The 16,933-nt window shown below is 38.5% G+C and overlaps 2 protein-coding genes and 1 pseudogene across 3 annotated transcripts; 2 read left to right on the top strand and 1 right to left on the bottom strand.

The window, feature by feature from the left end:
* The first annotated feature begins 1,947 nt into the window (after positions 1-1,947).
* Positions 1,948-4,504, top strand: LOC147863525 (eukaryotic peptide chain release factor subunit 1-3 pseudogene; annotated as a pseudogene). The gene is made up of 2 exons (XR_015529767.1): positions 1,948-3,608; positions 4,181-4,504. The product of XR_015529767.1 is annotated as a eukaryotic peptide chain release factor subunit 1-3 pseudogene (transcript).
* Positions 4,505-6,355: 1,851 nt separating this feature from the next.
* LOC147863524 (Translation elongation factor EF1A/initiation factor IF2gamma family protein) lies at positions 6,356-12,223 on the top strand. Its single transcript, XM_087319776.1, has 16 exons — positions 6,356-6,803; positions 7,003-7,059; positions 7,164-7,238; positions 7,408-7,519; positions 8,974-9,019; positions 9,104-9,175; positions 9,313-9,375; positions 9,452-9,606; positions 9,707-9,771; positions 9,871-10,021; positions 10,585-10,690; positions 10,782-10,917; positions 10,995-11,062; positions 11,175-11,339; positions 11,422-11,494; positions 11,951-12,223. Exons 1-16 carry the CDS (start codon positions 6,386-6,388, stop codon positions 11,998-12,000), a joined length of 1,812 nt encoding a protein of 603 aa, XP_087175902.1. The 5' UTR covers positions 6,356-6,385; the 3' UTR covers positions 12,001-12,223.
* A 2,105-nt stretch (positions 12,224-14,328) lies between these two features.
* Positions 14,329-16,933, bottom strand: LOC147863523 (putative pentatricopeptide repeat-containing protein At3g13770, mitochondrial). Its single transcript, XM_087319259.1, has 2 exons — positions 16,746-16,933; positions 14,329-16,618 (listed from the first exon to the last, which is right to left on the bottom strand). Exons 1-2 carry the CDS (start codon positions 16,824-16,826, stop codon positions 14,408-14,410), a joined length of 2,292 nt encoding a protein of 763 aa, XP_087175385.1. The 5' UTR covers positions 16,827-16,933; the 3' UTR covers positions 14,329-14,407.

Genomic DNA, 16,933 nt, shown 5'->3' with positions numbered 1-16,933 from the left:
TGCTTGTTTCAATGTCTAACTACCACCTTTGCACTTCTATCGAATGTTAAGATTCTCACCTTCTTTTGGTTTCATTTTATGCTAAATTAAGTGATATCATGAACCTACGAGAAAACACAGGGGAAAACTTTTGTTGGATACTTTATGATTATATGTAAAAGATTAGTGAGAGATTATATGTACAAACATGAACCAAAATACAACAGCTTGTGATAGAAACAAGGCTTGCAACAAGGTGGGACAGATGCCCAGCAAACTTGTGATGTTGATAAAAAAGGGTTGGACAAGAATGACAAATGTCTAAGAAGTAAATGTTGAGATGGCAGCTAACTCATTGGGAATAGATGTAAATCTTGCAACTATACATTTTGCATTTGTGTGATGTTCATCTTTCTATGTCTAAGTATAATATTTGATGCTCATCATGGATAGAGTATATATCTTGGAAATTTGTTGCCTAATATCAAATTGTCTCATAAGGGTTTTGGCATGATGATGTTATCTCACTTTCATATTAGGGCTAGAGGACACTAAAAGTAAATTGCTAAAATCTAAATTAGTGACAATTTGGGATCCCTATTCTCCTACCTTTATTGATTCCATTTTGGACATGGTCGTAGAACATGAATTGTAAAACTTCTTAAATAAGTTTAATGATGATAACTTAGAGAAGGGTTTAGAATATTCTTTTTTAATTATTAGGATTTGTTTGTTGTGGTTGTGATGTTGTTGAGGCTAAAAAATGGTCCCAATGATGTTTCATTGAATCATGATGGAAATAACTACATAGAAAATTCTAGAATGTGGCATAGGAGATGACAACATGCGTCACATGATAGGAAAGGTAGGCATTCGCATAGGAGGGAATGCAAGGAATCCCAAGAGATCCTTTATTGCCTTAAGCCTCATCTCATGCAAAAGATCAAGAACGGGTTCAACGATGTTGGCTCAACAAGATCACATGTCGTTTAGGCATAAGGGAGGCCACGCTTGCAAAAGAGGTTTGAGTGTCTTCATGGCTTCATGGCTTCACATTGCCACGTAACTATATCATCTAATGACAAGTAAATTGCGCCTAGTGTTTTCTAAGGCTGGATGTGTGACTAAGCATTTTCAAAAGAAGGCACTTGATGGCCACACTAAAGAAAACCATGTTTGACTTTCATCTACAATGGGCTACAACCATTTAGCGACACCCACATTAGAGGAATTCAAGCAAAGTATTGTTGAAGCAGAATCCTTTTGACGCCAAATGACTAATCAACTAAAAGTAACCATGTGAATAGTTTGGTAAGAATGAGCAACAAATGCAATGGAACTTCATCTACTACTAGGGAGGGTGGCAAAGTTAAGACTCAAGGAGGAAAGGAGGTGTATGTTTTGGATATGGAGGCAAAAGTTTCGATGAGGGAAGACAATATTATTGCTCTAGAATGCCATAAGGTGGCAATGGATGTGACAAGATCTAATCGATCACATGGATGGATGCTCCCATTATGTTTGAAGATGCCAACTCAACAAGGGCAGTTATGTCTTCATCCATTGGGAATCCAAGTGTCGCGACACTAAGAGTAGGAAGGCCCTGGAGTAGCATTGTTTAGACAACCATATGATATCGTAATTAAATAGATCACGCGCAACAAAGATATAAGTAGTGAGTTGAGATAGATAGATACGAAGGAATTGGTTGGTTTTGGGTGTAGGAGGAGAGCGTGGCATCAATTAAGGAGCAAAATGTGTCTATGTGTGTGCATTGTATTGCTTCGAGATATTCGGGCAGTTGGGTGGGGTAGGGCAGGAAAAATGGACGATGGAAGGTGACATGGAAGGCAGGGAAGTGACTCCGAGTTTTGGACATGGGACTCTAAGTTGAGTTCAGGTCGTCTCTAGTGTCTCCTTTGCTTTTCCTTTGCTTTTTATGTATGTATGTGTATTGATTTATGTGTTATGGTCACATGTGCCTGTTTTAAGGGCGCCTTCACACCAGGACCTCTCAACTATAAGAATCGAAACCCTAGCAGTCCTGCGTCTTCCTTCTCGCCCTCCTCCTCCTCTGCATTTCCTGCTTTCTCTGCAGAAGGCAGCGCAGAGTCTCCGAAACACAGGAATCTCTCCTCCTCTCTTCTACTGTCGGCCATGGCGGAGAACGGAGGCGGAGGCGGAACCTCAGGTGGTGACACTGACTACAATATCGAGATATGGAAGATCAAGAAGCTTATCAAAGGCCTCGAGTCTGCTCGCGGCAATGGAACCAGCATGATCTCCCTCATTATGCCCCCTCGAGATCAGGTCGCCCGGGTCGCAAAGATGCTCGGTGATGAATTCGGCACCGCATCGAACATCAAGAACAGGGTCAATCGTCAGTCTGTCCTTGGTGCCATCACATCTGCTCAGCAGCGCCTCAAACTCTACAACAAAGTGCCCCCCAACGGCCTCGTGCTCTACACCGGCACCATCGTCACTGATGATGGCAAGGAGAAGAAGGTAACCATCGATTTTGAGCCCTTCAAGCCTATCAATGCCTCTCTTTACCTCTGTGACAACAAGTTCCACACCGAAGCTCTCAACGAGTTGCTCGAATCTGATGACAAGTTTGGCTTCATTGTCATGGATGGTAATGGTGCTCTGTTTGGCACTCTGAGTGGAAACACTCGTGAGATTCTCCACAAGTTTACCGTTGATCTTCCCAAGAAACACGGTCGAGGAGGCCAATCTGCTCTTCGTTTTGCACGCCTTCGAATGGAGAAACGCCATAACTATGTTAGGAAGACTGCGGAGCTCTCGACGCAGTTCTTCATAAATCCCGCCACGAGCCAGCCTAATGTGTCTGGCCTTATTCTGGCTGGATCTGCTGATTTCAAGACAGAGCTTAGCCAGTCTGACATGTTTGATCCTCGCTTGCAAGTGAAGATTTTGAAGGTTGTAGATGTTTCGTATGGTGGGGAGAATGGATTCAATCAGGCCATTGAGCTCTCAGCGGAGGTTTTAGCCAACGTGAAGTTCATCCAAGAGAAGCGTCTGATTGGTAAGTACTTTGAAGAGATCAGTCAAGACACGGGTAAATACGTATTTGGAATCGAAGATACTCTGAAAGCTCTTGAAATGGGTGCTGTGGAGACGTTGATTGTTTGGGAGAATCTAGATGTGAACCGTTACGTGCTGAAGAACGCAGTCACAGCAGAGATTGTGATCAAGCATCTAACTAAGGAACAAGAATCTGATCAATCCAACTTCCGCGATCCTGGATCAGGTGCTGAGCTCGAGGTTCAAGAGAAGACATCACTGCTAGAATGGTTTGCAAATGAGTATAAGAGGTTCGGTTGTACACTTGAGTTTGTCACTAACAGGTCTCAGGAAGGATCACAGTTTTGTAGAGGATTTGGTGGAATTGGTGGCATTCTTCGTTATCAGCTCGACATGAGGACCTTTGATGACATCTCAGACAATGAAGATACTTATGACGATTCTGACTGACGCCAGGCTCATCCTGATGAATGCAACAGGAGCATTATGCATGATTGGGATCCTTTAGCTCCTGTTGTTTTCCAGCTATCTCTGGTAGTGGAAGGACAGGGACATTAAGTTGCCTAGCTTTTGTTGGAGAAAATGTAAGTTCTTTCTACTTTTTTAAGTTCTAGGATCACATGCGATAAGAAGTAGCACCGATTACTGATATGAAATACAGTCTGTTAGCATTTCTGTTACCTCATACTAGAAAAATTCAAGGAGATGAGTATTTCCACAATGCTTGGTTGGGAATCTTCAAAGTCAATCAAGGAAGTCTCAAGGTTTTTGATTGTGTAACATGAACGGTGAGCCTTAGAAGTAGGGGGTAATGTTTGAAGAGGTCTAATAACAGAGATAAATTAAATAATTGTGGAACTCAGCTACAGTACTGTGTGTTGTATTCAATGGCGGGACTTCAATATACGTGTCAACCTCATTTTTTAGCATAAAGAATGGAAATGATGTTGGCAGGAATTTGAGTTGATAAAAAGGCATTAAAGTGATGTTATTATGTCTTACTTCTAGCTTAAAGCATGGACAGGAAACAGTGTTTTTATAAGATTTTAGAACTGACCGAAAACCATTCTAAATCTTAATGAGAGCGTGAATCTAATACTAGACTCTTCTGATTTGAACCATGAAGCTTTTATCTTTAGCCTCTTCATGGTTGCAGGTGTTTCTGGAAGATTGATCGCCATCAGTTTCTGAGCATGCTGAAACAGCCTTGAATTCCTCCTCTTTGAGTGGGAGCAAGGCACATAATTATGAATTTCAATGTGATTGCTATCAATCACCCGAAGGACAAATATGTTTTAGTATTATTAATTTTTATGTATTTTGTGCATCTATATATGCTCTCAGGCTCGCAGGGGCACTGAAAGCATTTTGCAAACGTTTGTTTGAAGCACCATGCTATTGGTAGGAATAATGCCTTGTTGATCTATTGTATTTTTTAAAACCAACTAAAACTAGATTTTCTGCCATGGCATTATCTTTATCTTGACTTTCCTGTCCAATGGTCTCATTGCAGCGAGGATGGTAAATTTTATTGGCTACATTCAGTATCGTTTGAGGTTAAGAGGAGGAATTGACTGATATAGATGGAATGGGGTTGTGTTGAGGAACAAATCTAGAGTTGTGGTAAAGAACTAATGTGCAGTACCAAGACTGCCCTGTTAGAAACCATTGAATATAATGCCATTTCACTTGAAGATAATTATCCCTTATTACCAACTAATGATTGGGGTTTTGTCGCAGCATTTGTTAGGATTAATGCGTGTGTATATAGAAGTGGTTTTGATAGTGGGAAGAAAATGGAACATCTTGTGACAAAGTCTAATTGATGACCATAGTGTAGGGTACAAACTTGATGACTTTTTTGGCAAAACGTGTTGGATACTTTTTTATTTAAAGGAGGCAATTCTGAGGCTTGACGTGTTGCCAGTGTTATGGGATGCTCTGTGTTTTTTTAAGCAACCATCACAAGAAATAGTGTTTTGCTTCTAGCTTGAGAAATGAGTTCCGCGGAATGATTAAATTATCAACTGTTCCCTTTTGCTTAGTTTGCTGTATCACAAATTATAAATTCTGATTTACCAATACTAGTATCTGATGAGAGTTAATTGACAAGAAAGTTTCTTATTGTATGTGAAGTAGCTGTTTTGTGAGATTAGTAATGGGTAAGGTCAATTGAAATGAAAATGGTGAATAAATAATTTACAACCCAATCAGCACACATGTCATGCCTTATTGGCTTGTTTTTAACATTAATCATTCATGCACTTGTTTCCACATTTAGATCACATTATTCTTTACAGTTGCATGATTAATGTCTCCAAGATTACAAAGTGCAATGGAGATGAGTTCTGCCAAGAAAAATGAAAACCATGCAGTGTGATGACCTAGGCTAGAACGGAAGCTCACTTCCATAACATGACCAACTTGTGTCCATCTAATCATCCTATAATATTGACTAGTGTACCATATGGATATCGCATTCATGTCGTTGAGTGAATATATATCAAGCATTGTGGCATGCACACATGCATATCTAGTGCTTGTTTGTGAGGACAAGGTTGTGAGCAAGAAAATTTATAGTTGCAACTTGCTACCAACCTTTTTGTTAAGGACGACTCTTTGTTTTGAATTGAGACCTTGAGGGTTTTTTTTTTTGCATAGAGATCAACGTGAGATTATGGTTCTCAATGTTTACACTTGACAAGTTCTTTCATGTATAATATCACTCCCACATGCCTATGCTTATTAGATGTTTCTTATATAGTATCAAAAGTCATACTTGTTGTGTTTTCATGTGTATTGCATGGTTGAAATCTCATTATCATCTTGAGGTTTCCAAGTAGAAGTTAGATTCTAAGCACAAACGCACCAGAGCCAACACTTAGATTCTCCTCAAATGAGGTCTTATACTACAAGCCATACATGAGCAAAAGGTTCGAGTCGAAGACGGTTGGGTTAGGTCAATATAGTTCCGTGAACGTGCATTGTGGTGGTATTGGAGTCCTGTAGAAACCAGGTGGAACAATGCAAGACCCATAGCATACAGAATGGGCGGGCGGGCGGACGGGGATGTGTGTCGGGTTGTGATGTGTGATGGGTGTGTGTGGGCTTATGTCATGTGCATGAAAAGTAGTAGACTGTAGTAGTGTATACTCCTAGTTTCTGTGTGTGTGTGTGTGTGTGTGTGTGTGCCCTAGGGTAATAATAAATAAAGAATGCGGCCACAAAATAAACACGGGAAAAATAATTTGCAAATGTAGGAAGGAAGAAGAAGAAGAAGAAGAAGAAGAAGAAATATTGAGTTAAATAAAGTTATTTTGTACTCTGTTGCCGAAGGCAGGGCAAGGCTAAGGGTTTGGCTATGGCGGAACTCGATTCTTGGGAGGACGAAGCTCTCCCTCCTGCTCCTGCTCCTGCTCCTCCTGCTCCCCTCCCCACTTTGGCTTCCCGCCTTAACGCCAACGCACCTTCCTTCAGCTTCAATCCTGCAGCTGCGGCTTTCAACCCTTCCGCACCTACCTTTAAGCCTACATACGCCTCTTCCTCTTCCTCTTCTTTTTCGTCTTCTTCTCCTTCCATTCCTCCCGATCCTGCTCCCAAAGTTCCTGTTCCTGAACCCGCTCAAATTGTTGTCGCTGATGCCGTTGGGTCTATTCACCCCGATCCTCCTTCTGCAATCCGCGATCCAAATGCTCATCATGATCCTGTGATCACTGCGGAAGTCTTATCAGTCCAAGAAGGAGACGGTCATGCCTCCGTGGACGATTCTCCATCTAAAGGTTAATACAATACAGTCATTTGTTGCTAAAATACAGTTTTTTCTATGTTATAGTGCATGATTCTTCTGTTGAAAGAAAGGGTTTTTATTGCAGGCTTCCATATAGATCCTAGAGTGTGTTAGATTTTGATATAAGAAATTGTGGCTCTATTCTTCTTTGGAGCTTTGTTTTTTTATTTTGCTTAACTTTCCTTGTACAGATCCAGTCGAGCATGTTTCTGCTTCTCTTAATACCGTTAGTTTAGGGGATGACCCAGGTAAGATAATCTTTTGGGCATTAGATGGATGCAGTTTTTTCTTTCTGGAATCAAGATGTATTTTCCTAATGGATAGTGGTGACTAAAAGAATTTCATTTGATAGCTACAAACGAAGAACCAGAAGAGGTGGTTGCAGAAGACAAGCAGCACTTGAATGTTGTGTTCATCGGCCATGTCGGTATGTATGACTCATCTGAACATCTTTGGAATTGCCCCACCCCTCCTCGCATATCATGTTGCCATGCCCTCCTCAGTCTTCATAACTTTGCATTTGGTGACACAGAGTTAGCTTAGTTGGAAATATAATTACTTTGATTGTATTAGTTATGCCACATTCTGGTTTGCAGATGCTGGAAAGTCAACTATAGGTGGCCAGATACTGTATTTAACTAACATGGTGGATGAGAGGACCATTCAAAAATACGAGAGAGAAGCCAAGGACAAGAACAGAGAGAGCTGGTTTGTGCATCTTACTGAGGCTATTTTAGATTCTATTATTTTGTGGAACTATGTTCTTTCTCAAAGCTTGAGTGATTCTTATTGTGAGATATGTGGTCTTGCTCGACATACCAAATCAACTTATCCTGGTTATTTCGTTAGAGGTCGAATTGCAGTTTGATGCACAACATCCTCTAAATTCTATTAACCTTAGCCATTTGGTGTCACTGATGTACAGTTAATGTAAGGTTTATCATGCTGGAAATCTAGTTTCTGATAATTCATCATTATATGAATTCCATTTCTGGCCTGGGAGAAACAGCCAAGTTTTCTTTGTTCTTTCTGAGTCTGTGCCCCACTCGGGTTCACCTCTGTTTAAGTCTTTTTGCTTCTTTCTTTGTTTACTGCGAGGAAATATACTTTTCTTATGTGCCTCCTTCATGGCTTTGTAATTTTACAGTTTGGTTAGTATCATTCTATTAATGGACTTCCTGAAGTTCAAGAAATATGTGTGTTTAGAATATTAAAGCTTTAAATATGCAAATGTTTCTTTCATTTATATATGAACTTTTACATATGTATATTTATACGTTTGAGGATTGCATTTCCTCGTTTCTGGCATCTTATGGCAACTTAAAGAAACAAAATACTACATTTCCAAAATCCAGATCCTTTATTTTACCACCAGCATAGCATCTCTTTTGCGATCGTATCAGATCAGAAGCTTATGTGGTGGTTAATATATTTAATGCATCTCTTCTACTCCTGAAGATATATCATTACCCATAGCATCCATCCAGGTGAAAGTAATCTATGCTTCATTAAGGTTTGATTCAGTAATCCATGTACTAAGAGAGTCCATATGATTTTATGTCTGTATACAGGATGTTTCTTAATTTGTTGCATTTCTATCTCTTAATTTCAAATATTGTATATGCCAAATCCCAGCGATTCCTCTATGATTTTTGTGTAATTTAAGAATATTTTTGATTGTGAGCGGCAATGAGTATCATAGGATATAGAGCAGTCCATACTATAGAGCATGAGTGAGATAGTTAATAAATCTTGATGAAATTTGTTTCTTGTCTTTATTGTTTGTTTTCATCTCTTTCCCTCTTAGGTTTTTATTGCTGGCTACTAATGACGAAATGGTACCTCCCTGAGGTCAATTTATTGATTTAAATTTATATATTCATTGAGCTCATTTCCTTATTCCTCACTTTCTAGACAGGGAAACCTCTGTTAGACTAATTTTAAATGGTACCTTCCCGAATATTTATACTAATTTTTATGGTAACAATGTTAATAATAGTTTGATCTGTTCGTAGTTGTTTTTGCATGTAATTCTTTAATTCTAATCTGTACTGTTGTGGATGGTTGATATCGTATTGTGATTCACTAGCATGTAAATGAAGCATATTTAAATCTTGCATACAGCTAGCTGACTATTTGAAAATGACCTTCTTTCTGTAAAGGTATATGGCCTACATCATGGATACTAATGAGGAGGAAAGGGCTAAGGTATGTTGTCCCACTTTTCCACTGGTGGTGATCTTTACCACTTCTCGTCTGGTGATCCTTAATTTCTGGGTTTCTGCAAATCAGGGTATCACAGTGGAGGTTGGACGAGCAAGCTTTGAGACGGAGCAGAGGCGTTTTACAATTTTGGATGCTCCGGTAGTCTTCTTAATATATTGTATTTGTTGACTTTATGCTTTCTACAGGCCTAAGACTTTATTTCTTTCAGAACTTATTAGCAAATTATGATTTTTGATACTGTGAAGATGTTGAACATATTTTGTGACCAATCTCAGGGGCATAAAAACTATGTGCCAAACATGATCAGTGGGGCATCCCAGGCAGATATTGGTGTCTTGGTACGTCAATATGTCTAATTCATACTGCATTATCTTTTAGCTCATTCTTTTGTAGCTCAAAGTTGTTGTGTTTTAGGTTATATCTGCTAGAAAAGGTGAATTTGAGACTGGTTTTGAGCGCGGTGGCCAGACGAGAGAACATGCTCAACTTGCAAAAACACTTGGAGTATCCAAACTCTTGGTGGTGGTTAACAAAATGGATGATCCTTCAGTTCAATGGGAAAAAGAAAGGTATTTAGGAGTTACCATTTTATTCGCTTAGTGATGTGCATTCGATAATTTTACAGGTTTCTGAGGAGTTGGATAATGTGTTCTATTATCACATTTACAGGTTTGACGAGATAGAAAAGAAAATTTCCCCCTTCTTGAAGTCATGTGGCTACAATGTCAAAAGAGGTCTTTCCATGCAGTAAACACATTTCAAGATTTCCTCTGGACATTTTCAACGCATGGGTTGCTAAGAACTGACGAAATAAACAACTTTTTTATGTGCAGATGTATTGTTTCTTCCCATTTCAGGGCTTTTAGGATCCAACATGAAGGAAAGAATGCCTAAAACATTGTGTCCGTGGTGGGAGGGCCCTTGCTTTTTTGAAGCTTTGGATAAAATTGAACTTCCAGTTAGAGATCCAACTGCTCCTTTTAGGTAAGCTTTTACTTGAAATTAGACTGGTAAAGTATACATTAATTTTACGCTTGATGATATTGATTCAATGGAAGGTGGATGCTTTTAAGTTAAATAATGCTTACAAAATTGGGGTTGCAAGTATTTTGTTATTCTGAAAGGACCCATTGATGGGAGAGATTTCAAATGAGTGAGTAAATAATGTCTAACAAGATTGTTAATTCTTCCAAAAAATAAGCCTCGACTATCATATATAGGCTTATTATAAATCCTTTAGCTTTAGTTATTATTCCTGAAATATATCTAGTTTACTGCATTGGTTTATCATCATGAAGATGGATTGTGTTGGGGAATACGTCCAACCACATTTAAGTTGCAGACTCAAACCACAATAAAGTTGATGTTGAGACTTTGTGGAATCGTAATTTGAGGTTTCTTATTTTCTTTCCTGCATGTATCACTTTCTCTAGATTGTTAAGATGTATCGCTTTCTATGCTCTCTGATGGGCAGATGACTTTTCTTTCAACCTCTCTACAAAAAAATGTCATCATTTGATTTCTCACAGTTGTTTCTTTTAACTCAGAATGCCTCTTATAGACAAATTTAGAGATATGGGAACAGTAGTGATGGGGAAGATTGAGTCTGGGACTGTTCGACGAGGTGACAATTTAGTTGTGATGCCAAACAAGGTAAGACAATTAGCTAATTCTTATAATTCTTAATGCTTATAGTTAAACCCCATATTGATTTATCCTTTGCAATCCTTTGCAATTACATTAGGCCAGTGTCAAGGTGGTAACTATACTCAGAGATAGTGATGAAGCTCGGTTTGCTAAGCCAGGGGAGAATCTGAGGATCAGGCTAGCTGGCATTGAAGAGGAGGATATCTTGCCAGGATTTGTACTCTCTAGCATTGGTAACTATTGTAGACACTAAATATTTTGAAGATTGTGGAAAAATACATTAAACTTAATCCTTTTTTCTTATATACAGACAGGCCTATTCCTACCGTGGTTGAATTTGATGCCCAACTGCAAATATTGGAACTTTTGGACCATAAAGTAAGTTTATAGCCCTTTTGTATTGGATATCAATCACAGATTCTATATGTGCGTTAATGCATTTCATTCATTGTCATCTTTCACTTGATTTGACTTTTTGCTTTGGGGGCAGGCTATATTTACAGCTGGGTACAAAGCTGTACTTCACATCCATTCCGTAGTGGAAGAGTGTGAGATCATTGAGCTCTTGCAGGAGATTGATCCGAAAACTAAAAAACCTATGAAGAAGAAACTATTATTCGTGAAGATGGGAGCTGTGGTGGTTGTTCGCATTCAGGTAAATATCAGGATTTGAAATTCTCCAGTCCCTTTATCCAGATTTCGGTTTCTGTGGTGGTTAATGCGAAAAATGTGCACAGGTAAACGATGTCATTTGTGTCGAGCGTTTTGATGACTTCCCACAGTTAGGTCGGTTTACACTTCGTGATGAAGGTGAGATATTTGGTTTCTTTGCATTTGAAGATAACTATGCTATTGCAATTTGATAAGCTTGTCATGAATTTGCTGGAGTTGTAAAGCTCTAATATAAGTGAACCCAACTTCAACAATTAAGAAAATTCAAGCTTTAAGGTTAAAAGAAAATCCATGGTTATATTTATTGCATGCTTGATGTTACCAAGCATTATATGTTGTGATGTCTATATTGTGTGTGGAGCATCCCATCCATGTCATGATGAACTATATTTCATTGTCTTTCACAGTATAATTGTGGTTTTAAGGTGATGCGTATATATTACTTGATCGTGGCTTCTCATAGGGTGCACGCAGGAACTGTGTTTGTTATATCAACCGGACATGGGATATCCAGTTAATAAAATTAAAATGTAGAACTTTTGTGCTTAAATACTTATGGGTGCTTATAATTTTATTTCTCTTTGCTGTATGCAGGAAAAACTGTTGCTATCGGTAAGGTAGTGAATCTGCGTGGTCGGGACTAATATTCTTAGTTTAAAATTTTGTGCCCCATTTGAGAGATGATACCGCAACTTGTGGTAAGAACGGCTGGAAATGTTGACCAAAACATATGGAACTTTGCCATATCAAAACAGAGATATATTAACATTTTGACTTTGTGATCAATATTTCTTTAGCTGGAAGGAAATGATTTGTAGTTTATTTTATTTTTGAAGGGTTCTAATGTGCATTATTTTTTGGTTTAAACGAGTTTTTACCCTGTGGTATTGATCTATCAACCTACATACCTAATGTGTGACTTTGTCAATGTAGGTAGGATTTTTTTGACCCAATAGTAGGTGCTAACTTTTATGATGTTAATTTGCAATCCTTAATACTTAATACTGGGCTAAATAGTAAAGCTCTGAGCCCTTAGTTAGTGCTCATGGTTTTGTGTAATCTGGGCAGAATGTGTTTATTTTCTCTTATGAATTCCATTCCCAATACTTTCCGAATGATGGTTGTGGTAGTAAAGTAACCATCATTCTATGCTGAACCACATTAATGTGTTCAGATGTTGTGATCCAACTCAATGTACCAACTGCCAAACAATTATTGTTTCATGCCAAGAGCATCTTGTTCATATGTAGCCAACCTACTACACCTTTGTGGCAACAGTTACTGTTCCCAAAGAGGAAATCATGATAAAGATGATGAAGAAGAAAATTTGTGTTGCTATGAGTTTTTGTTAGTAAAACAGATGAGAAGACTTCATTAATGAAACAAAATAAATTTGAGAAAGAAAATTTCAGACTTCACCTGGTTAAGCATCATTGTAATTGCTAATGTTATAAAAATGAGAAAATTACCTAATCTTGTAGGATTGATGGCATTTGAGGAATGTTTTTTATTGTTTATCTTTAAACATTTTGTTATTGCCTTCTTTCAAGATTATTGATGATTCACAATGCACAGTTACTATTTAGAATGCTCGATCATGTGAATGGGTGTTAGCAATGCTTTATTAATGTGAGTGTCTGCTCCAAAGAAAACTGAATTGATGTGGTTTGGTACCTGGATTAAGACCTTCATGTAACTAGGGGTGTTGCGAGGATGGAAAACTCTAGTAATCCTACCAAGATGTGTTCATTTTTACAAAGATTCCACTTAAAACGTAATCTATGTCTTTCAATTAGTTGTCATCAAATTACCACAATTTCTCTTAAATTTTATATTTTTGTTATCAAGTTATTCTTATCTCATGTATGAAGTTTGTTATCCTTGAATAACTGGAATCACAAGATGTCCCTCGATCACTTTCAGTGAAAAGAGAGCTAAGTCACTTTTTATACCGAAACCAAATAAATTTTCAGTTTTTGTGATTATTTTGATTACTGCAAGAACTTATTTTGATTAGGAAATTATAATAAATATGAAAAATAATCCACTGATTCATTGTTGCTAAGTTAACTAGAGATAGGATCTGCCAACATCCAAATTTACAAACTGACTTATCAAGTATAGAAACTAACTCATCTACAACTATATTCCAAGGATTATTCATACAAAAGAGGTTTATGGAGGATGATCGGCACGTGGAAACATAGTAAAGTCATTTTATTCTATCTGAGCTATTAAGCAAAGGCGTTTTAACTTGCTGGAGAAGCTACTCAGGAATTGAGAAGATACAAGAAATTATGACATTTAGTGGCATCACCATTTTTTACAAGGCTGGGCATCACCATGGAGAAGAAGTGAACTGTTGAACAATGACGCTGGTTGGCAGCAGTGGTCTTAAGCAATGATGACATAATCGATATCCATGACATATCACTGTTCAAGGTTCAGCATTACTTAGAATCAGTGTACAAGACGAGAATGGTTGAATAACCATGAAAAGATGGTTAACAAAATGGATCAATGATGTCCACACTATTATTATATTGGATAGATCTTTGCTATCAATCCTTCTCCAACATGAGAACTGTTGAAGAATAACCGTGAAGAGGTAGCTGGCAAAGAGGATCAACAACGTCCACTACAGAACAGATCCATTTCATGGACAACACCTATATTGAAGGCTATCAAATGAAATATTTCTATGCCCTAATATTTTTAAGCATGTTATCCTTTAAAGGAATATTGAAGATGCAACAAATCTGAGCTTTCTCTTATGGGTGGATATCTCCCATGAATTTTAAAGGTTTACTGGCTAATTGCAAACTTGCATCTGTTGATTCCATTTACGTTTTCACTTGAATGGGAAAAGTTCCAACTATGTAGATCTCAGTGCCCACAAATCAAAATCAAAATGATGAGCCCAAAATTTATCATGGAATGCAAGAATCTGCTTCTTAACGCATTACATGACACATCTAAGAATTGGTTTTTAACATCGAGGAAAGAATCATGATACATCTACAATTGGGTTCTAATATTACAAATGGAATCTTATCGATCTCTACATGTACATCTCCCATCCTCAAAGATGTGAATTCGGTTTCCTGCTTGCACATAGACCTTTCTTCTCTCTATCTGTGATATGAGTGATGTGACATGATGACAGTCAACACATACACCCATATTCTTTGTTACATGTATAGGTATTCGTTCCTGTGTATTAAGAAGGGCACATGCAATAGCCAGCTTCTCGCTATGATTACACAACATATCTTTCTCATTGGCAACTGGAAGGTGTTGCTGTGACCAACATAAAGGCAGAGAATATCCATTTTGTATAAGCTTTTGCTTAATGTCTTCAAGCTTTGCATAGATGCATGCACTTTGGTGATGAATCATTTCGCCTCCAATAAATGAATGAACATTTCCATTCACATTGGTCCACTGACAACATCCCCGTATCGTTCTTCGAGAGGATTCGAGTTTCGCTGCCTCTACATGCATGCCAGCTGCATCATATATATTTCTCATGCAAACATATGCTGGTGTACACTTCCCATCCAACTCCATTACTTTCTCAAAGCTCCATCTTCCAAGTTCTACATTTGCCCATTTGCGACAAGCCCCTAGCATTGCCAATAATAGCGGAAGATAATCGAGAGATGGCACTTTGTCAAGGATAGCAATAGCTTTGTCAAAGCATCCGGCACGACCAAATATATCAATCATACACGTATAGTGTTGTAATAAAGGAGTAAGATGATAACCATCACATAGATCATCAAAAGTATCAGCTGCCTCATCCACAAGGCCTGCATGACTACATACACTTAACCGGATGAGGAAAGTAACCGCATCTGGCACAATGCCGTCTTTCCTCATTTTATGGAATAAACAAAAAACTCTATTTGCTTGACTCATTTGAGCGTACCCAGCTATTAAGGCATTCCATGAGACTATATCTCTCTTTGGAATCTCCTCAAACACATCCCGTGCTTTATCTAGGACCCCACACTTTGCATACATGTCTACCAATGTGTTGCCTAACATGATGTCTTTTTCTAATAATGTTTGTTTCTTGGCTGTTATATGGATTTCCTCTCCAATCTCAAGAGCTCCTATGCTTCCACAAACCTTTAGAACACATGTAAAAGTTACAATATTTGGAGTAACGCCCTTGTCAACCATCTCTCTGAAACATTCCAGAGCTGAATCATCATGGCCATGCTGTGTATACCCTGTGATGAGAGCATTCCAAGACACGACATCTCGCTTTGGAAGCTTGTGAAATACTGCAAATGCCTTTCCTAGCATACCACACTTGGCATACATGTCCACTAATGTATTGCCTAGCATAATGTCTTTTTCTAGCAAACCTTTCTTCTTAATTTCTTCATGTATGAATTGTCCCATCTCTAGGGATCCTACCATTCCACATGCTTTTAAAGCAGAAATGAAAGTCACAGAGCTTGGGGAGACACCCTCGTCTGACATTCTATGAAAGCAATTCAAAGCAGCATTGCCATCTCCACGGTGAGCATAACCAGAGATCAATACGTTCCAAGACACGACATCCTTCTCAGGAAGTTCTTCAAATAACTCTTGCGCTCTTCCCAGTGCCCCACACTTAGCATACATGTCCACCAAGGTAGTACCCAAACCAATGTCTTTTTCTAGCAAATCCAGCTTCTTGACCTCAGCATGTATCTCTTCTCCTATCTCAAGTGATCCCGTGCTTGCACATCCTTTGACAAGGCATTTAAAAGTAACAGAATCGGGAGAAATGCCCTCATTGCGCATATGCTTTAAGCATTCAAGAGATGCATCGAAATGACCATACTGGGCATACCCCGCAATCAATGCATTCCATGATACAATATTCCGATACGGAAGATTCTCGAATATTTCTCGTGCTTCATTGAGAGCACCACATTTTGCAAGCATACTAAGCAGAGCAGTGCCTATATAAATATCCTGTTTTGGTATTAACTTTTTCATTTCAGAATGTAGTTTTCTTGCCTCATTCACATTCCTCTGTTTTCCATAGAGCTTCATCAATTGCATAACAGTATTCCGGTCTTGGAAATGTGCTCTGTCTGTATTATCGTCATCATTACCTTTGTTTGTGTCATGGTACCATTTCTTTGTATTCAAATAAAGGATTCCTAATTGGTCTTCCATCCACGGTGGATTATTCTGCCCATCAATCCATAAGGGTGATTTAGCCTGTCTATGTCTGAAATTAGGGGAGTTTCGATTTCTCTGCGATGATAAACAGGAAAAGGAAGAAGAAGAAATAAAATTGAGACAGACATCTTAGACAAGTAAGTCTGATGATCATTTGTGTGTGTGTGTGAGTGAGAGAGAATGAGTGAGAGAGAGAGATTACCTTCCTGGATCGGTTGTCTCGGAAATGAGAAGGATTTCTGAGGATCTCCACCGACAAGCCAAAGGCAAGGCTATGTGACATGTTGACACAGCATTATCTGGATTGATCAACACTCATCTCTCCCTCCTCAAACAAGACAACAAGAAACGAAGCTGCCATTATTATGCCAGCACTCAAACAGAGTCAGT

The sequence above is a fragment of the Azolla caroliniana genome, unplaced genomic scaffold (assembly GCF_043228905.1).
Source record: "Azolla caroliniana isolate FFs.n. ecotype wild unplaced genomic scaffold, voAzoCaro1.0.p SCAF_5, whole genome shotgun sequence".
Taxonomy (NCBI): Eukaryota; Viridiplantae; Streptophyta; class Polypodiopsida; order Salviniales; family Salviniaceae; genus Azolla; species Azolla caroliniana.
The sequence above is the reverse complement of the archived record's forward strand: the minus strand, read 5'-3'. Positions and strand labels throughout refer to the sequence as shown.